Source organism: Pan troglodytes, chromosome 19, assembly GCF_028858775.2.
Source record: "Pan troglodytes isolate AG18354 chromosome 19, NHGRI_mPanTro3-v2.0_pri, whole genome shotgun sequence".
Classification (NCBI taxonomy): domain Eukaryota; kingdom Metazoa; phylum Chordata; class Mammalia; order Primates; family Hominidae; genus Pan; species Pan troglodytes.
In genome coordinates, this window is record NC_072417.2 from 48,623,852 (window position 1) to 48,647,229 (window position 23,378).

General features: G+C 42.4%; 2 protein-coding genes across 3 annotated transcripts in view; one reads left to right on the forward strand and one right to left on the reverse strand.

The window, feature by feature from the left end:
• Positions 1-23,378, reverse strand: part of LOC129137579 (coiled-coil domain-containing protein 144A-like) — a 153,510-nt gene that overhangs the window by 56,665 nt on the left and 73,467 nt on the right. Inside the window, exons 2-3 of the mRNA XM_063798863.1 lie at positions 16,745-16,850; positions 7,560-7,624 (exon numbers count right to left, since the gene is read on the reverse strand). The gene's annotated coding sequence lies outside the window, so the exon portion shown is untranslated. The remainder of the gene's footprint in view (positions 1-7,559; positions 7,625-16,744; positions 16,851-23,378) is intronic.
• LOC129137574 (putative coiled-coil domain-containing protein 144B) overlaps positions 7,050-23,378 on the forward strand; it is a 90,780-nt gene continuing 74,451 nt past the window's right edge. Inside the window, exons 1-4 of one of the 2 annotated variants that reach the window (XM_063798869.1) lie at positions 7,050-7,445; positions 9,529-9,599; positions 10,853-11,692; positions 13,721-13,857. In XM_063798869.1, the coding sequence (XP_063654939.1) occupies positions 7,355-7,445; positions 9,529-9,599; positions 10,853-11,692; positions 13,721-13,857 (1,139 nt within the window). In that variant the 5' untranslated portion in view covers positions 7,050-7,354. Of the gene's footprint in view, positions 7,446-9,525; positions 9,600-10,852; positions 11,693-13,720; positions 13,858-23,378 lie in introns of both variants that reach the window. The other variant, XM_054670298.2, reaches the window with a different exon arrangement.

Here is a 23,378-nt window from a genome sequence, read left to right on the forward strand (position 1 = left end):
CTGAGGTTGGAGTTGCAGACTTGGAATAACTGAGGCAAAGTGGTAGATCCGAGTGAGCTTGTCCATGATGGGAAAGGTATGGAATGAGCAGAGGGCCAGTGACAGAACCCTGGGAATATCAGCATTTCCCAGAGGAATTAGGAAAGAAGCCTGAGCCGTGGCTAAAGAAAAAGAGGAGAGGAATCATAAAGTGATGTTGCAAAAAGTTACAAAGGTGAGAATTTCAAGGAGGGAGTATCAATTCTAACCAGTAAGATTACTAAAAAGTAAAGTGAGTTAAGCTTTTAAAAGCCTTCAGTGGCACTGTCTTCCAAAGAACAATCATAGAGTTGTGGGGTTCGCTGTTTATGTGATCAGTACTTCTGATGTTCAAATGTGGAAGAATACACCTACCAAGATCCTACCTAACTTTTGTAACTGCAGCAGCTCCCTGTACAGGATCAGGGAAAATGGTCAAGACTGGTGAGTTAATGTACCACCATTTTCCTAGAATTGTCTAAACCTAAGGTCATATGTGAGGCAAAGTGTAGTCTTTCTTACCCGCTTTTTTGTGGAAATGCTTGTTTGGTACTCAAGTCCTTGATAGGCTCTTCTGAATGCATTCCCAAACAAACATCTGACAGCAACAACTGGAAGCCACCACCAGATGCACGTATATATCCTTCCTCTGACATGGAATCATAATACAGCCATGTTGTGACACAATTTCGGGTTTTGATTAGAAATAGTTTACAGGCCAGCAGTTTAGACAAACTGACATTTTAAAAATATTTTATTGCAGGAAACTAATATAATGTCCTGGAGAAAAATATAAAGTGAAATGCTGAATATAGCAGTTCTCAGTACTTGGGGTTTTGGTCACATCAGGAGAAAAGTCAGTGCCTGACTCCTTTGGTTAGTGCAGTTCCCTTTTCATTTACCCTCTTGTGATATTTCTGCTCTTACTGCTTCCTTTTGAATTCCATTCCTAAAGAAAATACTATTAGAACACATTTCAAATGCACTTCTTTATATCTGCACCACAATGACACAATGATGGTCTGCCAAGATTTTAAGTGTCTTCTGGGTTGTCAAATACAAATTGTTTTATCTGACATAGTTTAAATGTGAAGTGCTTTTCTGGTATTACATTTCTTCAGAAATTGGTCATCTGTGATTTAACTAGAATATGTGGTCAATTGGATTACCACATTTTTAACCATCTATACATAAGATGTCTCTTCTCCCGGCCAGATAAGTTAAAAGTCCTGTTGATCCTTACTGATCAGTTCCACTATTTGCAGGGTTTTTTTGGACTTTTGTTGTTGTTGTTGTTGAGACGGAGTCTCGCTCTTCCACCCAGGCGGGACTGCAGTGGCGCTATCTCGGCTCACTGCAAGCTCCGCCTCCCGGGTTCACGCCATTCTCCTGCCTCAGCCTCCTGAGTAGCTGGGATTACAGGCGCCCGCCACGGCGCCCAGCTAAATTTTTGTATTTTTAGTAGGGACGGGGTTTCACCGTGTTAGCCAGGATGGTCTCGATCTCCTGACCTCGTGATCCACCCAGAGTGCTGGGATTACAGGCGTGAGCCGCCGCGCCCGGCCTGGACTTTTTTTTTGAACGGGTGTGATTATAGCACACTGCAGCTTTAGTTCCTAGCCTCAAGCAATCGTTCTGCCTCAGCCTCCTGAGTAGGTGGAACAACAGATGTGTGCTACTGCACCTGGCCTGCTGCACAATTATTATAAAAATGAATTAAATCCTACCTAGTGGGAGAAAATTGACTGTGATCTTATAATTTTTTGTTCCAGAAACTTTTATACTGTAGAGTATATTGTCAGTCATTAAGATTTTCTATTTTTAATTGGGTTAAAATAGGATTGTTGCTTTTTAAAATTACTTTCTGACATCATTGTTTCATGCATTTTTAATGCCTTTAGTCCAGTGGATATAGCAGTACAGGAATCTCCAAGGCAAATGTCAAAAAATAAAAAATAAGCAGATTAGGGAAAGGTATTCTGTGAAATTACCTTCTGATTGTAGTCACATTAACACATCAACTTAAACAATAAAAAATTGTATAATGCAATTGTATCAGGGGTTCCCAAGACCCCCTTCACTGAGGTTTGGTAATTCACTGAGAAGGACTCACAGGACTCAGCAGATAGTCATATTTAGGCTTTGATTTATTACATTTAATACAGCAAAAAGACACAAAGCAACATTCGAGAAAGGAAAAGGTGCGTGTGTCAAAGTCTGGAGGAAGCCAGGCACAAGCTACAGGAGTCATCTCCTGTGTAGCTAGCAGGATATGCTTAATTCCCCCAGCCTCAAATTTTGATGACACATGTGCAATGTTGTCTACCTTACCAGAGTTTCATTAGAGGCTCAGCACCCATGTTTTCGATGGAGGCTAGTCACATAGGCAACCTCTCCTCTCCCTCACATGTAACAAAACTCTAGACTCCCAGGAGGAAATTAATTGTTCATAGTAAACCACATTTGCACAAACAGTTTAGGCACAGTGAGCCACTCCCTTCTTCTAAATTAAGGAATGCTGGGAACCCTCCAAAATTCAAGGTCCCAAACACCAGCCAAGGACTAGCCTTGCAAGCAAGCCTTTCTAAGGATGGGTGTCTGATGCCTGCTATATGAAATCTTTGCTGCCCAGCAGCTATGCCCCTGAGTAAATTTTTGGTGTTATCTTAAAATTTTATATAATATAATAGCAAATAATATGATAGAACATAACATGGTACTGGTTTCAGTTGCATCATTCATATTAAATAGCAAGGCTGCTTACAGTTTTGACATTTGGTGACTACTTAACAGGTATTGGTACATAAGTTACTATGGCAATATTAAGTAATTATAATCTGTCCTTCTTATCTGATTAACCTTTCAGTAAAATTGTGGGATAAAGTAGGCATAATAAGTTCTGATTTAAAATTAGAATAAAAATTGTCTTTCATTTTATTTTCATGGATGGACCAGTTTTGATTCATATTGTACTAGATCCCTGTTTACAATTATGAAATAAGATCAGATATTCAATCATTTTTGTGAATTTTTTTGCCTAAGTATACAATTAAAATTAATTGCTTTATGTGTTTTTATATGCTTCAATTTGGGAGATAGTACTCATATTCTGTTACCTTGATCTTTAGTGATTTGCAATTTTCAAGGTGACTCTGTCTTTTTATAATTTAGGGTAATAGCAAGTTCAGTGAGTATGTGCTTTAAAATTAATAATATTATTTTCTGAGCAGTTTTAGATTCACAGCAAAATTGAGAAGGTACAGAGATTTTCCATATTCCCCATGACCCCTGACATATGAATAGCCTCCCTCATTATCAGTACCCCCCATCGGAGTTCATCAGAGTTACAGTTGAGGAATCTACCTTGACAGACACATCACCCCCAAGGTCCACAGTCTACGTTAGGGTTCACTCTTGGTGTTGTACATTCTACGGTGTTGGACAAATGTGTGATGGCATGTATATACCCTTGTAGTATCACAGACAAAATAGTTTCACTGCCCTAAATATCCTCTGTCCTCCACTGTTTCGTCTCTTCCTCTCCACTGGTTTCTGGCAACCATTGGTCTTTTTGGTGTCTCAGTAGTTTTGCTTTTTCCAGACTAGTCATATAGTTGGAATAAAACAGTGGTGGATATCTTTTTGAATCTTTAAACAATAAAGTTCCATGGTAATTTGATTCTGTCATTTTAGATGTTCTTTGTCCTTGCGTTTGTTTTCCTCATGTTGTGTTCATCAGAACAGGATCTGATGGCATATGATTTGACGTGCTGAGAAAGCGTGATCTCTGTAGACGTTTGCCACGTAACGGGGAGGGTGGGGAAAAATGGCATCATGCAGTATTCCACAGCACTAACTGGACCATTGTGCTCTAGGAGATGGGTCCAGATAGGCTCTAGCGATGGGACAGGATAATCTCAAGAGCTGGACTTTATAAAACTAGAATCACAAAGTCTTGCATACTTACCTTGCACTTAAAAAGAAGATCAGGCAGTGAACACTACAGGTGAATAAATATGTTCCTCTCTGGTTCTCTTCCTTTTAGGGATGAGCTTGAAAACAGTCTATATTATTAGAATATGGCTCATCTACAACTAAATGCTCTGTCATAGGAAATGCCAGTGTTTTTCTTTACAATAAATGAAAAATAATTTTGTTTTCACCAGAGAGAGTAACAACTGTTGGCACATTCTGGCAGCTTGAGTGAGCTGATAGTTCTGTTCATATATATTTTTCATACCAGGTAGTACTCCCTGGCAACCTGCCACCACTGTGGAAGTGTTTCTTCTTAAGCTTCTCACTGAATGAACGGTGTGGCTCAGAGTGAATAAGCTCTTTAAGGGAGTGATCTTTCCAGTGGTTCTGTCCATAGGAGGTAAAATGGGAGGTGAATTTGAGCCTTGTTTGTGCTAGGGAAAATAGCTAGAACTCAGTAGACATTGCCAGCATCTGCCCCAGAAGAGGATTAGTGAGAGTGAGTACATTGATCTCCCTTGAGCTCTTCTCCACTGGCAGCTGAAAAGTCTTTGCAAAGATCCTTGTCCCTGGTCTCTTCCCTATGTTTTGCCACATAACACAGCACAGCACCCATAGACCTACACAACAAAATGTACAGTTTTCCCCCCTTATCCATGGGGGTTATGTTCCAAGACCCCCAGTGAATGCCTGGAACTGTGGATAGTACTGAACCCTAGATATGCAATGTCAGGATAGAAGGAAGAGGATAAGAGTAAAAGGGGGAATAAAGAATGTGGAAGGCAGAGAGTATAGAGAGTAAATGAAGGGAAAAGAAGCAAGTGGATATGATGGAGGGTGGTAAAATGAGATAATACTTCAAAAGAGGAGTGGGGTATTTGAAAGGTGGAATGAATATAAGGTGAACGTGCAGCCCCAAAACTTATCAGATAAGACAAACTTTACTTGCCAATATGTTAGTTGTGCTTTAAGTTTAATTATTTCATCATAGTGTGGCTATACTGATGATTTTAAGCCAGTCAGATATTCTGGTCAGCAAATCATGTGTGTGTGTGTGTGTTTTGATTATCAAAAATGAAGAAAGCAATTAATTACCCTTAATAACTATATGGTGGACACAGTCTTTTAAAACATTGATTCTGAAACTTTTTGGCCTGGGGTTCATTTTATATGATTAAATATTATTGCCTAGAGGTAACCAACACCCTGAATTAAGAATTTATTATGTCCATTCCCTTTTAAAACATTTCATTACATATTGTGTATGGTCATAAATAATATGTAGAATTTGTTTTCATGTCCTAAAATTGTATATAAATTGTTTTACACTCTACATATTTTGCAACTTTCTTTTGTCTGGTCACATTACATTTTTGAGGTCAGTCCTTATTGACACAGGAAGCTCTGGTTTTCTATCAAATGACTGGATCTCAAACTCTCTTCATAATGATAAATAAATAATTAAAATAAAGAAAAATTATTGCAAATTCCAAAGAGCTTTTATTTAAGTCGGTTGTGTCTTTTGATATTTACTATTTTAGAAATAAAAACTAAAATATTTTAAAAACAAGCATGCGGCCGGGCGTAGTGGCTCACGCCTGTAATGCCAGCACTTTGGGAGGCCGAGGCGGGCGGATCACGAGGTCAGGAGATCGAGACCATCCTGGCTAACACGGTGAAACCCCGTCTCTACTAAAAATACAAAAAATTAGCCGGGCGTGGTGGAGGGCGCCGGTAGTCCCAGCTACTCGGGAGGCTGAGGCAGAGAATGGCGTCAACCCGGCAGGCGGAGCTTGCAGTGAGCCGAGATCGCGCCACTGCACTCCAGGCTGGGTGACAGAGTGAGACTCCATCTCAAAAAACAAACAAACGAACAAAAAAACACAAGCACGCACAGCCATACATTCCAATAGCCTTTAGAACTATGACCCATTCACCATTAGAGCTATGATGTTATGACACACCATGTCTATGAAAAGCTCCACTGTACACGTGAAACAGAATGAGAGTGAAAATGGCAAATAACATTTTGTATTATTTGACGTCTTGGCCCCTCATCTGGATCTTGAACTCCAGGGATTCTCAGATCATAATTGAGAGTCAACATTTTAAACCACATATGTGGTTGTGGATAAATGCACCCTTTATGATGAAATGGACTTTAAAGTTTCACTTATGTGTTTTTGGCTTTTTTCTTTCACTTGTCTTAAAAAATTTAAATCTCAGGCCGGGTGCGGTGGCTCACGCCTGTAATCCCAGCACTTTGTGAGGCCAAGGCAGGCAGATCATGAGGTCAGGAGATTGAGACCATCCTGGCTAACGCGGTGAAACCCCGTCTCTACTAAAAATAAAAAAAAAATTAGCCGGGCCAAGTGGCAGGTGCCTGTAGCCCCAGCTACTAAGGAGGCTGAGGCAGGAGAATGGCGTGAACCCGGGAGGTGGAGCTTGCAGTGAGCCGAGATTGCGCCATTGCACTCCAGCCTGGGTGACAGAGCGAGACTCCGTCTCAAAAAATAAAAAAAAAAATTTTAAATCCCAACAACTTTGTTTATATAGTAAAAAGGAAAATATTTTTGTTATGTATTCCTTTCCTGTCTCGTGGCACTGTGTGCTATTTGGATCTAGTGTGGTCCTAGACTAATCCTGTTCTCACATGGGAACAGTTAGAGCCCTTACGGCTCTTATTTTGCAAATAAATGTATGAAGTTTATCCAAGTATTTGAAAGGAAATTCTGAAGATAGTGGTGCATTGAGGAAAGACCATCTCATTATAATTAAAATAGTTTTAAAAGTATATTTATTATGAGTTTTTGTAAATCCTGTGTCTCTACAATACATACATACAATGCTGTCATGTATATTTAAGCTTAAAATGGTTAGACATAAATTCTGTTTTAAAAAATGTATATCCACGAAGAATCTTAATGGAAAGCAAAATATGTAATAGAGACTGCTGAGTGAATAAAAGTAAGTAATAGTAAACAGTAAAAATGTAGAAAAGTGAGAGATGATAGTTAATTAAGCTTACCTGAATGAATTGTAAGCATAGGACATGTAAAATATAATAAGCCTGAATGCATAGTGTGTTGTGGGAGAGAGCAGGATGTGGGACTGTTTCTGTGAAGAAAGCATGTATACAAGTTAGTCAAATTATTGTGTTATTTACATCCTAAAAATGAAAACTTCATTTTCGGATTTTTCAGATTGGCATCCTACTAATTTGACCCTTAGTGATGAGACTTGTCAGAGATCCAAGAATCTGAAAGTTGATGATAAATGTCCATCTGTATCACCATCAATGCCTGAAAATCAGTCAGTAACCAAAGAACTGGGACAGATGAACTTAACAGAATGAGAAAAGATGGACACTGGAGTTGTACTTCTCTCAGGGAATGATACTCTCCATGACCTGTGCCAATCACAGCTACCAGAAAACAAAGAGAGCAAAGAAGGTAACAAAGAAGCATAGAGAATTCAGTCCTAGAGTGCCTCTCCTTGGCTGCATAGAACTATAGTTCTGACTTAAAAAAACTTTTTCTGGTAAAATGTGCTTTGTGCTTACTCACCTTTTGCACTGAACAGAATACCTTTTGGCAGGATATTTGTGTTCTTCCTTTAACCAAAGCAACATCTAGATAACAGAGAATTAGGGGAAAGCATGATTTTCTTTAGGAAGTAGGATTATATTTAGAATATAGGGACTAGGTATGTTTAGGGGCTAACATAGGATTATATTTAGGATAACTTAGTAGAGACCTAAAGATTGTTGACTCAAACACAATGTGGTTTCTTTGCTTTATTTTTACAGCTCTGAATTCACAGCTGTTAGTTATAACTATATGCACTATAATTTAAAAGACACCTTCCCACACCTGTAATCTCAGCACTTTAGGAGGCCGAGGTGGGTGGATCACGAGGTCAGTAGATCGAGACCAGCCTGGCCAATATGGTGAAACCCCATCTCTACAAAAAATACAAAAAAAAACTAGCTGGGCATGGTGGTGAACGCTTGTAGTCCCAGCTACTCAGGAGGCTGAAGCAGGAGAATTGCTGGAACCCAGAAGGTGGAGGTTGCAGTGAGCCGAGATTGCGCCACTGAACTCCAACCTGGGCAATAGAGGAAGACTCCGTCTCAAAAAACAAAAACAAAAACCAAAAAAAACACCTTCCAAAAGCAAATATTAAGTGACTTCCTATCATTTCTATGACTTTATGTATTATAGAATTGACTTTCCAAGTCAGTAATTAATGAGACTTATTGAGAATTTGCTGCATAGTATCTCCTTGGCTGTGTCGACATGAGCTACCACCTTGCGTTAATAAATGTGTTCGCTAGGGATGTTGGTTTTGGCATTGACAGTGTTCTATCACCAATGCAAATAAGACCAGGGACCACTCTTGAGAACATTAATGTCCAAGCATCTTAAAATTATACATAAGGCTTTCATAATGTGACTTCTGCTCAGCTCTCCATCTTTAGCCCTTTCCCCCATGTGCCCTTTCTCTGGCCTTACTGAACTGCTGGTCCTGTCCTGCTGACCCATCCTTCGACTGCAGGCAAACACATACACTCTTTCAGGCCTCTTTCTGCCTTTTGTTGCTGCCTGTCATGCTCTCACTCTTTCCTGTCCCCTACCCCTTCTAATTAGGCTATCCTCACTCTTTAAGCCTCAGCTCAGGCAGGATCTCTAGAAAAGTCATCTCTGACATGCTTTCTTTTCACTCTTTAAATCCTAGTGCCTAGCACGTAGCAAGACTCAATACATAATTGCTGAGTAAAATAGATAATGACTCTTTGTACAAAGATGATTTTCAAGATTGTTCCCTACAGTCAAGGAGCAAAGGGAATAGACATGTAAAGCAATAATTGACAGTTCGGGTGGTGGAGATGCAGTAGAAAAATCAGTAAAGTTCTAGGGCAGCCCTAAGGAAGGAGATACCTAGATACCTGTTTACCTGGGGAAAGATGAGGATGAGGGTCAACTTCACCTAGCAGTCTGTTTTTTATTTTATGTATTTTATTTATTTATTTTTAGCAGTCTGTTTTAAAAGATGAAAATATTAATACATTTGTCAGAATAATACAGGGAACCATTTCAGATGTTAGGAAGAGGTTGTACACCAATAAAGGTGTCCACAGTCATTTTGGAAATCATTAATGAGGTACTATTATGAAGTGGAGAACAGTATGCAGCATTGCCTGATAATATTGCTACTGCATTCCAAAATTTTGTTTTGTTTGTGATGGCTTTGTTCATTGATGTTGGGTGGATGAATCTGTGAGTGAATCTTCAACATGATTGTATTTCTTTAACCTGGTGGCATCTAGTGTCTCCCAGAAAGTGGTTTGTTGAAGTTTTGGAGAATTAGAAGTATTTCTTAAAGAAGTAAGTATTCCACTAAAGATCAAGCTTCATTTAAACTCTCAATTTATGAAATAAAATGAAATGTAATTTAAAATCTATTTTTATAAAGACTATGTCTTTTATCTAACTGTTCTAAGTAGTTTAACTGAACGTTTGGATTTTGCAGCAGAACAAGACTCGGAGCTGACATCAGAGGAAGAGCAAGAAAGACTTAAAGGGTGCGAAAATAAGCAGCCACAGGTGTGGAAACTTTTAAACTAAAATCTAAATTTCTGGTTTAATACTCTTTTCTTTGCTTTAATAATATAAGCTAGCCCAAATGAAATTACCTCTCAGACTAGCCTTTGAGAATCAATAGATCCTTACTTAATATTTAATTTTAAATACATTTAAACTAGTTATAAAACACAATATTTTTAGAATCTATCATAACTTATAGTTAATCTTTACCCTTGGAGTAGAGGCAAACATTCCAGAATTTTGTTTGCTCTTCCATTCTTAGAATATTCTTACGGGATAAAGAAGGTAATGTCAATTATTGACTTATATTATTAAGCAACAGAAATTATGAACAATTTAACAGTGATGGCCACTGAGTTGGATTCATGGTATAAGAGTAATCACGGCCAGTGGCTCAAATTTTGCAGTTTATATTGCCAGTTACTAATGCCTAGGTTAAAGATGTGGCCTTTCATTGACTTCACGGTCTACATTCAGTGAGAGTGGGGTTATGAAATCAACCCAACTGCCTATTAAGGGAATCATACCTTGCAGAATGGGATCTTTGGTGTTAGGGTACAAACAATAACTTTCTAACTTTTTAGATGCAGAAACTTAGTAAGAATTATCTTTAAAGTTTTAGTTAGTGTTATTAGGGGACCGTAGTATATATTAGAACTGAACTGAAGAAGACAGTCTAGATATATAACCCTATGATGTTACAGTATATAATTTGAATTAAAATTTAAGAATTTGCTTTTCTTTCTGATTGCTGTTGATTCGGGCTCCTAATAATTTGAAGATTGCCTACCCTCCAGTTAGTAATCTATAGAACTTACATGTAGTAATATATAGTACTTACATGTAGTAATATGTAGTACTTACATGTACTGTAGGGGCTCACTTTCCAAGTGAGGAAGCCTTTGTAACACTAGAAATCATCTGCTAATTCATTTTTGGTAGATTTAACACATAATGAATTAAGTTTATTCCAAACAAACAGTGACAAAGTTAAGTTTGCTGGTTCATATTTTTCTCCTCCTTTCAGCTAAGACAATTTTTTTAAACTTCTTAGTTACAAGCCAGTGATTTGGGAGTAGCTAAACCTAGATGAAGAAGTTTAACAGTTAAATTTTCATTTTAATTATTTGTGAATTTTTCTTTGTTCATACCTGTTATTTAAGGACAAAGCTATTTTTAAAACATGTAGCCCAACAGAGAAGACACCCAAGAAACAAAACAAGCAAATTAATCTTCCACTTTTGCATCTGCAGAAAACGTCTCAAGAACCAGAAATGGCTAAGGATTGTGATAGAGAGGATATACCTATATATCCAGTACTTCCTCATGTGCAAAAATCTGAGGAAATGTGGATTGAACAAGGCAAATTAGAGTGGAAAAACCAATTAAAACTCATCATAAATGAGTTAAAGCAGAGGTTTGGTGAAATTTATGAAAAATACAAAATTCCGGCTTGTCCTGAGGAAGAGCCACTACTTGATAACTCTACAAGAGGAACAGATGTAAAGGATATTCCCTTTAATTTGACAAATAACATACCTGGTTGTGAGGAAGAAGATGCATCTGAAATATCTGTCTCAGTGGTATTTGAGACATTTCCTGAACAAAAAGAACCCAGTCTCAAAAATATCATCCATCCATACTATCATCCATACTCTGGGTCCCAAGAACATGTTTGCCAGTCATCTTCTAAGCTTCATTTACATGAAAATAAATTAGACTGTGACAATGATAACAAACCAGGCATTGGACATATTTTTAGTACAGATAAGAACTTTCATAATGATGCAAGCACTAAGAAAGCAAGGAACCCAGAAGTGGTTACGGTTGAAATGAAAGAAGACCAAGAGTTTGATTTGCAAATGACAAAAAATATGAACCAAAATAGTGACAGTGGCAGTACAAATAACTATAAAAGCCTGAAACCTAAATTAGAAAATCTGAGTTCTTTACCACCAGATTCTGACAGAACATCAGAAGTATATCTACATGAAGAATTACAGCAAGACATGCAAAAGTTTAAGAATGAGGTCAACACATTGGAAGAAGAGTTCCTGGCTTTGAAGAAAGAAAATGTTCAACTTCATAAAGAGGTAGGGTTTTACTTGCTGCCACTCTTTGTTTTTTCTCTCAATTATCTGGTCCATTCTGATTTTCCACTTAGGAAAAGCGTATGAAAAGCATACAGTTTGGTTGTCTAAATCTGTAATTGTGTGTAGAAACAGATGATTTCTAAGTAATAGGAGTTTAGGAAAACTTTCTCATAATCTTTGTTTCTTAATTGACCTAAGTCTCTCTGTCAGTCTTCCAAGTGGCGTATGGATTGTGAAACTCATGTAGCCATATATCATGTGACCTTCAGAACCGGGAGAGGCGTCAAGAAAATCGCTAAAGGAAATGTGATGAGCTTGAGGGCTTTTTCCTTTTACCGACTTAAAGATGAGTTGTGTCTAACAATAAGATGGGAATACAGTAGAAAGGAAGCAATGACTAAGAAGAGATATAAAAATGTATCTATCAGGCGTGGTGACAAACACCTGTAGTCTCAGCTACTAGGGAGCCTAAGGCAGGAGGATCATTTGAGGCCAGGCATTCTGGGCCGTAGTGTGCTATGCCGATCAGGTGTTCACACTAAGTTCGGCATCAATATGGTGACCTCCTGGGAGCGGGGCACCACCAGATTTGCTAAGGAAGGGTGAACCAGCCCAGGTCGGAAATGGAGCAGGTCATAAGTAACTCCTGTGCTGATCAGTAGTGGGATCATGCCTGTGAATAGCTACTGCATTCCAGCCTGGGCAACATAGTGAGACCTCATCTCTTATTAAAAAAATAAAAGAAAAGAAAAAAAAATGTATCCAGCCCTGAGAGCTGCAGCAAATATTCCTGGCCAATGAATCTGTTTATTGTGCTTTTCAGGTTTATCTGTTTAACTCAAACTGCTGGAACTTAGAATTGCATCATGACCACTTTAAATATTTTTCAACAACAAGTATATACACTTTAATATATTTGTTAATATAACTACTCTCCACTGTTTCTGTTGAATCAGACCTTTATGTTATGTTGCTTAATAAAGTACAGTAAGTTTTGGCATATATATTTTTTCCATGTAAGTAGCATAAATGCTCAGCCAAACACTTAGTATATGATGCCAAAGTAGAAAGCTGAGTCTTCTACATTGATTAGGGCAGGCCTCCCACCCTCCGCTAAGGCATTAAATTATTTTACCCAAGTCACACTTTTAACCTATCTGATTAATTTGCTGAATTTGTCTGATTCAGCATTATGGAATTGTACTGTCTCTTTTGGTGCCACAAAATGCTAGGTAATGGCACTTTAGGGGCTTTGGATCAATCATTTTAATCTTTTTTGACTTTAGCCCAGTTATCAATAGAGAGTGAGCTAAAGTAGATTCTTATACTGTATATCCTCCAGCTATAAACTTTTATGGCTATTGAATGTGAAATTTGGGAAGCATCTCATTTCCAGAATTCCACCCTAGCTCAGCAGTTTCACTCTGCTTTTTGTGTTGTGGCGGACTTGTATTTCAGTAAGCACCTTCACCTTTTTGATATCCCAGGATTCAAATGAAAAAAAAAAAAAAGACAAAAGTTAGTGGGGGAAAAGAATAGCTTAGTGCAGAAAAGGGAAAGCTTCCTTTCTTTTCCTGAAACCTCACAGTGTTGTATCCTCTCAATCTGGCTGTTTAATATGAAAGTCAAGTGGCAAAGACAGAAGAAGACACGCTTTGTGTCTTTATCTTCTTATTCATGTTTGTGCCAGTCAAATGAGGTAAAAATTCATAATACATAGTGAAGGGTGGTTGGGAATAAAAGCACAAAATTAAGAAGGGCCCTGGTTGAAATTTTGGAAAATTCTGTCTCATTCATTGAAACAGAAATGAAGCTGACTTTACAAAAATGTTGATGATAAAATTATAATAATTATAATTATATGATGATAGTTCCAGATGTGATAAAATTAAAGTAAGCACCAAATATTTTAATGACTAAAATTATAATTAAACTGAGTCAAGTGATGAAATCAGTGCAAACAGAAAAAAGTTCTTTGTATTGAATAAAGCAATAACAATCATCCTGAACATCAAACTCTCACTCAAGGTTGAAGAAGAAATGGAGAAGCACAGAAGTAATAGCACAGAATTATCAGGAACCCTAACTGATGGTACTACTGTTGGCAATGATGATGATGGACTAAATCAGCAGATTCCTAGGAAGGAAAATGGAGAGCATGACAGGTAAGCCTATAGCAGTGTTTAACAGGAGACAATTGGTCAAGCGTGGTGGCTCACGCCTGTAATCCAGCAATTTGGGAGGCCAAGGCGGGTGAATCACCTGAGGTCAGGAGTTCAAGACCAGCCTGACCAACATGGATAAACCCCATCTCTACTAAAAATACAAAATTAGCCAGGTGTAGTGGTGCATGCCTGTAATCCCAGTTACTCAGGAGGCTGAGGCAAGAGAATCGTTTGAACCTGGGAGGCGGGGGTTGTGGTGAGCTGTGATCATGCCATTGCCGTCGAGCCTGGGCAACAAGAGTAAAACTTCATTTCAAAAAAAAAAGCAAAAACATAAACAAAAACAAAAAACAGGAGACAATTATGTGCTATGAAATGAATCCTAATTTGGGCTAATATTCATGATGAACAGATTTTATACTTTTACTAGGATATTCAGCCTTCCTTGGTTATCAGAAAAATGCAAACTAACAATGAGACACCATGTTTTCCAATCATATTGATATTTTATTTAAAAAATCGGAAGTATTGGCAAATGTGAAGAAAAAGGCGTTTTCATACACTTGTTAAATGAAATTGATGAATCCTTTTTGTAGGGTAATTTAGTAGCATGTATCAAAATTTCAAATATGTCACTTCTTTAACCTAACAACTTCACTTTTGGGACAAGATCCTGCAGGAAAATATGACTTGTGTAAACACATACACATATGTGTTAAGGACATTGATTACATGTAGTATGTAACATACAATAGGCTAATAGGTTAAATATATATAATGTTAAGTATATATGATATATTTATGTTAAGGATATTTATATATGTTGCATATATACTTATGTATAAGGATATTTATTATAGCATTGTAATATCAAGAAGTTGGAGATAGTCTAAATCCTTAGCAATAAGGAAATAGTACAATTGTCATACCCAGAAAATAATGTAGCATGCACTCATTTTAATAAAAGAAGTTGTTAGACCAGGAGTGTACTGATTATTTCACAATTAAAGTCTATTTAAAGCCTTTAGTTTGATGACACATCTTAAGCCAGTTTTGTTGGAATTCTCATAATATCTGCTGAGTTACAAAAGGAAGCTAGCTACATGCTACATTGACACTGTACCTTGTTAGCAACAGAATTCTAGTTATTAAATTTTTGTTTTTTGCTGTCAATGTGTGAGTGCTGAAATACCAGATCCTCAAATTAATCTGAATATTGCCAAGGGATTGCACATGGGGATTCATGTTCCGTGTCAGCTTTTCAATATACTGGGTAAAACTTACTAAAATACAACAGAGGATCTTAGCTCTACTGAACCAAGAATTGGACAGCTGTTTTTGTAAAGAGCCAGTTAGTAAATATTTTAGGCCTTGTGAATTATAAAGGGCATAAGTGTGGCTGCATTTCAAGGAAATTTCCTTATGAAAACAGGCAGTGGGCTGGATTTGCTCCACAAGCACCGATTTGTTGATCCTTGTGCTAAAACCAAGGTGCTGTTATGCAGTGAATCCTCTTTTTAAAGGTACCCTACATGCATGCCATTATCCTTTCTTTTAAAAGATAATGCATTTCAGTAGGAAACACACCATATTTTTCAACAGTAGCTTCATATAATTTAGACAAATTTGATTTACAAAATAAGATTATTTTCTGCACTTGTCCCCTTTTATTCGTGTTATAGAATTCCGTATTTTGATTATTACTTTGTATATTTGATGAGTATAAAATATTCTAGAGTTAGATGATTTTTATCAAGCAAGAAATACTTCTCCCGAAACTTTTAGTCTTCCTTGGTCTTTATGTATAAGCATGAGCAAAATGATAATCAGCTTATATAATCTAGAAATGTTCAAGAGGTCTTTTGGTTTTATAAGTTAATGAATTTTTATTTAATACCTTCATCTGGCATTTCAAAAATGCCATATAGGTATGATTTTTAAAATCTTTTAAAGGGTAAAAATATAGTATATAGTTATATAAGAATTGAAAAATACAGCTAAACAAGAAGAAAATTAGATCATCTACAGTCATGCCCCTAGGTATGCTGGCCTTGAAAGAATGGTATATACTCATGGATTCAGATTTCTTGTCCATTCACTCTTGAGCTGATACCAGTAATTTTCACTCCCACCACTCTTCCAAGATTGTTGTTCTCAAGTTTACCATTGATTTGTAAATCTAGACATTGTTTCTTAGACCTCATTTTATTTAACCTGTCAGCAATATTGGACCCAATGGAAAACTCTCTCCTCCATAACAGTGTCTTCACTTGGCTTTCAGGATCTCACTCACTCACCTGGCTTTTCTTCCTGCCTTTCCAGTCCATCTGTCATAGTCTGTTTTGCTTTCTTCTCATATCCCACTTTTTACACATTGATATGTCCCAGGACTGTTATGTCCCAGGACTCAGTCCTCAATCTTCTTTCTCCTGACTTTTACTACCTTGTGTGTGCTAATGATTTCCAAATGCGTGTCTCCAGCCTAGATCTCTCTCCTTAATTCCAGACTTCTATACCAACCTGCCTACTTGACATCTCTGTTTGATTGGTCATGAACTGTTGGGTATCACAAACTTACCAGGTCCAAGATTGGGGTACCGATATTCTTTCTCATACCTACCCCTCACATGGTCTTTCCTACTTGCATTAATGGCAACTCTTGCAGTTGCTCTGCTAGAAACTAAGGTGTCGTCATTGACTCCCCTCTCTCTCTGACACCTCACATCTAATCTGTCAGCAGATCTTGTCAGGAGTACCTGAAGAATATATCCAGAAGCCAGTCATATCTTCCATTTCCAAGCCACCACCATCTGCTCTCTAGATGCATGTAATAGACTGTTAATTGGTCTGTTTTTTTTTAAAGAAACCTCTTTTCATTAATCCTCACCTCAGTGGCCATACTTAAAACATAAGTCAGATGATGTCATTCTGCTCAGATCCATCTGATTGCCTCCCATTTCACTCTGAGTATGTGTCAGGGTTCCTCCTCATACCTATAAGGCAACACACAATATGCCCTGTTCTCTCTCTCACTTAAACTTCTGTTTCTTATTCCCTTTGCTGTGCTTCAGCTACACTAAACTTCTTGCTCTTCGTTATCTATCACAGTTGCTTAAACACCCCAAGCACACCTCTGTACTGGGCAGTTCCCTGTGTCTGGGATGCCTTTTCCTCAGATAGCCTCCTGGCTTTCTTTTTCCATTCCTTCAGTTCTTTACTTAAAAGCCCCTTTCTCAGTAAGGACTTTTCTGGCCATCCTAGAATTCCCACTATCCCTCCTCTCAAACCTGTAAACATTTCATTTTCCTGCTTTAGTTTTTCTCCTTTAACACTGTATATTTTGCCTAATCTATCTATGGTTATTGTGTTTATTTCACTCCCATGAGTAGGATGTTTGTGTGCCTAGAAAAGGGCCTAGCTTGCAATAAGTAGCTACTCAATAAATATTTATTAAATGAGCAACTGAAGTTTACCCTTTGATGTATTGTTTTAAACATTAGATTGATTCTCAGGTAAAAAAAAAAAAACAAAAAGAAAGATTTCACATGGGTTCATTCTAACACTTTTGCCTGGAAATTACATGCGTTTTTGGATTTTTTGGCTCTTTGTAATAAGCTACATTCTTTGTATTAATAGTTTTCCATTTAGAGAGAAAAGCTCAATATTGTGGTTACTCACTATTTATTCTTTTACTAATAATCATGATAGTTTTACTTATGATAAAATGGATCAAAGGAATTACATAGTTCATTGGTAATTTATAAAGAAAATTAAAATATAAGGGTGGTAAATTTAATGGACTTAAAGTTGTTTCCAATTGATTATGAACCTTCAGTATTTGAAGTTAAAAGACCAAGTTGGAACGTGTTGCTTTCTATAAGAGAGCTATGCTCATCAGGCACTCTGTATTCTGACAGAGCAGCTGTTGATCTTACTTAGGGTTGCGGGAGGAGCGGACTTGAAGCATTGGCAGACTCTCAGCGGCATAAGAGGGTTAACATCATCTGGAGAAACATGGCTATCTGAGTGAGGCTGCTGTGGGTTGGTTAACACTCCCAGGCTTGTGGATTGCAGTGAGTTTGTGATTAATTGGCTGTCTTTCCAAAGCAAGTGGCCCACATTGATATTGGTTGGTGAGAGAGGCCAATGGTCACTGATGATTGACTGTATTTACAACTGGCTGTGGGTGGTTGCTTGTTACAAATGTAGCTACTAAGTTTGAGGCAACTTTAAACTGCAGTTTGCTGTTTAAAAGTTGCCTTCCATCAACTAAGTTTAAAATGAAAATGATTTCATATTCCAGAACTCCAGAACTATAGACTTAATTTGGAAGTGTGGGTCAAGAGGAATTGTTTAATAATTGCTCTCAGGAAGATCTCTTCTTTTGATGCTTACTATTAACCAGAAGAATTCGCTACATAGTTAAAAAACAAGCAAACAAACAAACAAAAAGCAATTATTAATTGTGTTTCAGTTTTTAGTATTTTCAGAGACTTCTGCTGAACTCCTAATCTCCAGTGGGAAATGTTTGTCTCTTTGTTAATGTATGTAGTTATATGATAGTGATATTCTTTTTTTTATTCCTTAATCTTTTTTGTTCACTTTCTCTTCCATGCAATGATAGTGATATAATGTGTGTTTACTTCATAAAAAAGTAATTACAATTTCTGCTGGCAAATCCAGCTTTTTATATTAACACTAAGTACTAGACTAAATATATGGGAAATTTACCAAATTATTTTATTTTCAAACAAGCATATAACTAATCAGAATATTGCTATTTTTGAACAATATATAATGACTATAATGACATTTAGGAATTTTAACACTAAGATTTTTTTCGTCCCGAGACATTTCCTTGATTTCTTTCATGTAATATGTGCCTGTTATTTTTAAGACTTGGCTTAATCTGTTTAAACATTATTATATTTAAAAACAAAACCCAAAACATAGCACAGATCTAAATATGAGTTTCATGTCTGAGAGTCATTGCCTGTGTGCAGCAGATTCCAGCTGTTTTTTTTTTTTTTTTTTTTTTGAGACGCAGTCAAGCTCTGTCGCCCAGGCTGGAGTGCAGTGGCACCATCTCAGCTCACTGCACTAGCCTAGCCTAGGCTAGCGCTAGGCCAGGGCTAGGACCAGGCTAGCGCTAGGCCGGGTCTAGGGCTAGGGCCAGGATAGGGCTAGGCCGGGGCTAGGGCTAGGGCCAGGCTACGGCTAGGCCGGCGCTAGGACAAGGGCCAGGCTACGGTTAGGCCGGGGCTAGGGCGAGGGCCAGGCTAGGGCTAGGCCGGGGCTAAGGCGAGGGCCAGGCTAGGACGAGGCAGGGGCTAGGGCTACGGCCAGGCTAGGGCTAGGGCTAGGGCCAGGTATAGGGCTAGCCCAGGCCAGGGCTAGGGCCAGGCTAGGGCTAGGGCCAGGCTAGGGCAAGGGCCAGGCTAGGGTTAGGGCCACGCCAGGGCTAGAGCCAGGTCAGGGCTAGGCCAGGATAGGGCTAGGGCCAGGCCAGGGCTAGGCCAGACAAGGGCCAGGATACGGCTAGGGCCAGGCTAGGGCTAGGGCCCGACTTCGGCTAGGCAAGGCTAGGGCTAGGGCCAGCCTAGGGCTAGGCCAGGCTAGGGCTAGTGCTAGGACAGGGCAAGGGCTAGGTCTAGGACTAGGGCTAGGCCAGGCTAGGGCTAGGGCTAGGCTAGGGCTAGGGTTTGGACTAGGGCTAGGGCTAGGCTAGGGCTAGGTCATGCAAGGGCTAGGCCAGGCAAGGGCTAGGTCAGGCTAGGGCTACGGCCAGGCTAGGGCTAGGCTAGGCTAGGGCTAGAGGCAGCCTAGGTCTAGGCCAGGCTAGGGCTATTTCCAGGGTAGGGCTAGGGCCAGGCTAGGGCTACGCCAGGCTAGGGCTAGGGCCAGTCTAGGGCTAGGCCAGGCTAGTGCTAGGCCAGGCTAGGGCTAGGGCCAGGCTAGGTTTATGCCAGGCTAGGGCTAGGGTGAGGCTAGAGCTAGGCCAGGCTAGGGCTAGGGCCTGGCTAGGCTTAAGTCAGGTTAGGGCTGAGCTAGGGCCATGCTGGCTAGGTCTAGGCTAGGGCTAGGCCAGGCTAGGTCTAGGCTAGGGCTAGGCCAGGCTAGGGCTAGGCTAGGGCTAGGCCAGTCTAGGGCTAGACTAGGGCTAACTAGGCTAGGGCTAGGCTAGGTCTAGGCCAGGATAGGGCTAGGCTAGGGCTAGGCCAGGCTAGGAATAGGCTAGGGGAAGGCCAGTCTAGGGCTAGGCAAGGATAGGTCTAGGGCTAGGCTAGGGCTAGGCCCAGGCTAGGGCTGGGGCCAGGCTAGGGCTAGGCCAGGCTAGGGCTAGGGCCAGGCTAGGGCTAGGCTAGGGCTATGCCAGGCTACGGCTAGGCTAGGGATAACTAGGCTAGGGCTAGGCTAGGGCTAGGCCAGGATATGGCTAGGCTAGGGCTAGACCAATCTAGGACGAGGCTAGGGCTAGGCCAGTCTAGGTCTAGGCCAGGCTAGGTCTATGGAGAGAATAGAGCTAGGCCCAGGCTAGGGCTAGGGCCATTCTAGGGCAAGGCCAGGCTAGGGCTAGGTCCAGGCTATGTCTAGGGCCAATCTAGAGTAGGCCAGTTTAGGGCTAGAACCAGGCTAGGGCTAGGGCTAGGCTAGGGCTAGCTCAGGCTAGGGATTGGGCAGGCTAGGGCGAGGCCAGGCTAGGGTTAGGGCAAGGCTAGTGCTAGTGCTGGCTAGGGCTAGGGCCAGGCTAGGGATAGGGCAGGATGGGGCTCGGACCACGCTTGGGCTAGGGCAGGCTGGGGCTCAGTCCAGGCTAGGGCTAGGGCCAGGCTAGGGTTTGGGCAGTCTGGGGCTTGGGCCAGGCTAGGGCTAGGGCCAGGCTAGGGCTAGGCCCAGGCTAGGGCTGGGGCCAGACTACGGCTAGGGCCAGGCTAGGGCTAGGGCCAGGCTATGGCTAGAGCCTGGGTAAGGTAAGGGCCAGGCTAGGGCTAGGGTCAGGCTAGGGACAGGTTAGGGCTAGGGTCAGGCTAGGGCCAGGCTAGGGCTAGAGCCAGGCTAGGGTTACGGCCAGGCTAGGGCCAGGCCAGGTTAGGGCTAGGGCCAGGCTAGGGCTAGGGCCAGGATAGGGCAAGGGTCAGTCTGGAGCTAGGGCCAGGCTAGGGCTAGTGTCAGGCTAGGGTTACGGCCAGGCTAGGGCTAGGCCAGGCTAGGGTTAGTGCCAGGCTAGCACTAGGGCCACACTACGGCCAGGCTACGGCTAGGGCCTGGCTAGGGCCAGGCTAGGACTAGGGCCAGGCTAGGGCCAGGCTAGGGCTTGGGCCAGGCTAGGGCTAGGCTAGGGCTAGGCCAGGCTAGGGCCAGGGTATGCCTATGTCAGGCTAAGGTTAGGTCGAGGCTAGGGCTAGGGCTAAGCTAGGGTAGGCCAGGTTAGGGCTAGTGCCAGGCTAGTGTTACGGCCAGGCTAGGGCTAGGCCAGGCTAAGTCTAGGGTCAGGCTAGGGCTAGGCTAGGGCTAGGTGAGGCTAGGAGTAGGCTAGGGCTAGGCCAGTCTAGGTCTAGGCCAGGCTACGGCTAGTGCCAGGCTAGCGCTAGGGCCAGACATCGGCCAGGCTAGGGCTAGGGCCAGGCTAGGGCCAGGCTAGGACTAGGGCCAGGCTAGCACCAGGCTCGGGCTAGGGCCAGGCTAGGGCCAGGCTAGGGCTACGGCCAGGCTAGTCCTAGGGCCAGTCTAGGGCTAGGGCCAGGCTAGGGCTAGGCCAGGCTAGGACGAGGGCCACGCTAGGACCAGGCTCGGGCTAGGGCCAGGCTAGGGCCAGGCTAGGGCTACAGCCAGGCTAGTCCTAGGGCCAGTCTAGGGCTAGGGCCAGGCTAGGGCTAGGCCAGGCTAGGACGAGGGCCAAGCTAGGGCTAGGCTAGTGCTAGACCAGGCTAGGGCTGGAGACAGGCTTGAGTAGGCCAGTTTAGAGCTAGGGCCCTGCTAGGTCTAGGGTAAAGATAGAGCCAGGCTAGGGCTAGGGCCAGGCTAGGGATAGGGCCAGGGTCAGGATAGAGCCAGGCTAGGGTTAGGGCCAGGCTAGGGCCAGGCTAGGGCTAGGGCCAGGCTAGGGCTAGGGCCACGCTATGGCCAGACTAGGGCTACGGCCAGGCTAGTCCTAGCTCCAGGCTAGGGCTAGGGCCAGGCTGGGGCTAGGTCAGGCTAGGACGAGGGCCAAGCTAGGGCTAGGCCAGGCTAAGTCTAGGGTCAGGCTAGGGCTAGGCTAGGGCTAGGCCAGGCTAGGGCTGGGCTAGTGCCATGCCGGCTAGGGCTAGGCTAGGGCTAGTCCAGGATAGGGCTAGGCTAGTGCTAGGCCAGGCTAGGACTAGGCTAGGGCTAGGCCAGTCTAGGGCTAGGCCAGGCTAGGGCTAGTGCCAGGCTAGCGCTAGGGCCAGACTACGGCCAGGCTAGGGCTAGGGCCAGGCTAGGGCCAGGCTAGGACTAGGGCCAGGCTAGGGCTAGGGCCAGGCTAGGGCTAGGCTAGGGCTAGGCCAGGCTAGGGCCAGGATATGCCTATGCCAGGCTAAGGTTAGGTCGAGGCTAGGGCTAGGGCTAGGCTAGGGTAGGCCAGTTTAGGGCTAGAGCCAGGCTAGGGCTAGGGCCAGGCTAGGGCCAGACTACGGCTAGAGACAGGCTAGGGCCAGGCTAGCGCTAGGGACAGGCTAGGGCCAGGATAGGGTTAGGGCCAGCCTAGGGCAAGGGTAGTGTTAGGGCCATGCTAGGGCCAGACTAAGGCTAGGTCCAGGCTAGGGCAAGGCTACGGCTAGGGCCAGGCTAGGGCTAGGGCCAGGCTAGGGCTAGGCCAGGTTAGGGTTAGGGCCAGTCTAGGGCTAGGCCAGGTTAGGGCTAGGGCCAGTCTAGGGCTACATCCAGGGTAAGGTAAGGGCCAGTCTAGGGCTAGGGCCAGGATAGGGCTACTGCCAGGCTAGTGCTCGGCCAGGCTAGGGCTAGAGCCAGGCTAGGGTAGGCCAGTTTAGAGCTAGGGCCCTGCTAGGGCTAGGGTCAGGATAGAGCCAGGCTAGGGCTAGGGCCAAGCTAGGGCCAGGCTAGGGCTAGGGCCAGGCTACGGCTAGGGCCAGGCTAAGTCTAGGCCAGGCTAGGGCTAGGTCCAGAGTAGGTCTAGGCCAGGCTAGGGCTAGGGCCAGGCTAGGTCTAGGCTAGGGCTACCCCAGGCTAGGTCTAGGCTAGGGCTATCCGGCTAGCACTAGGCTAGGGCTATGCCAGGCTAGGTCTAGGCTAGGGCTAGGCCAGGCTAGGTCTAGGCTAGGGCTAGGCCAGGCTCGGTCTAGGCTAGGGCTAGGCCAGTCTAGGGCTATGCTAGGGCTAGGCCACGCTAGGGCTAAGCTAGGGCCAGGCCAGGCTAGGGCTAGGCCAGTCTAGGGCTAGGGACACTCTCGGGCTAGGGTCAGGGTAGGGCAAGAGCCAGTCTAGGGCTAGGGCGAGGCTAGGGCTAGTGCCAGGCTACTGCTAGGCCAGGCTCGGGCTAG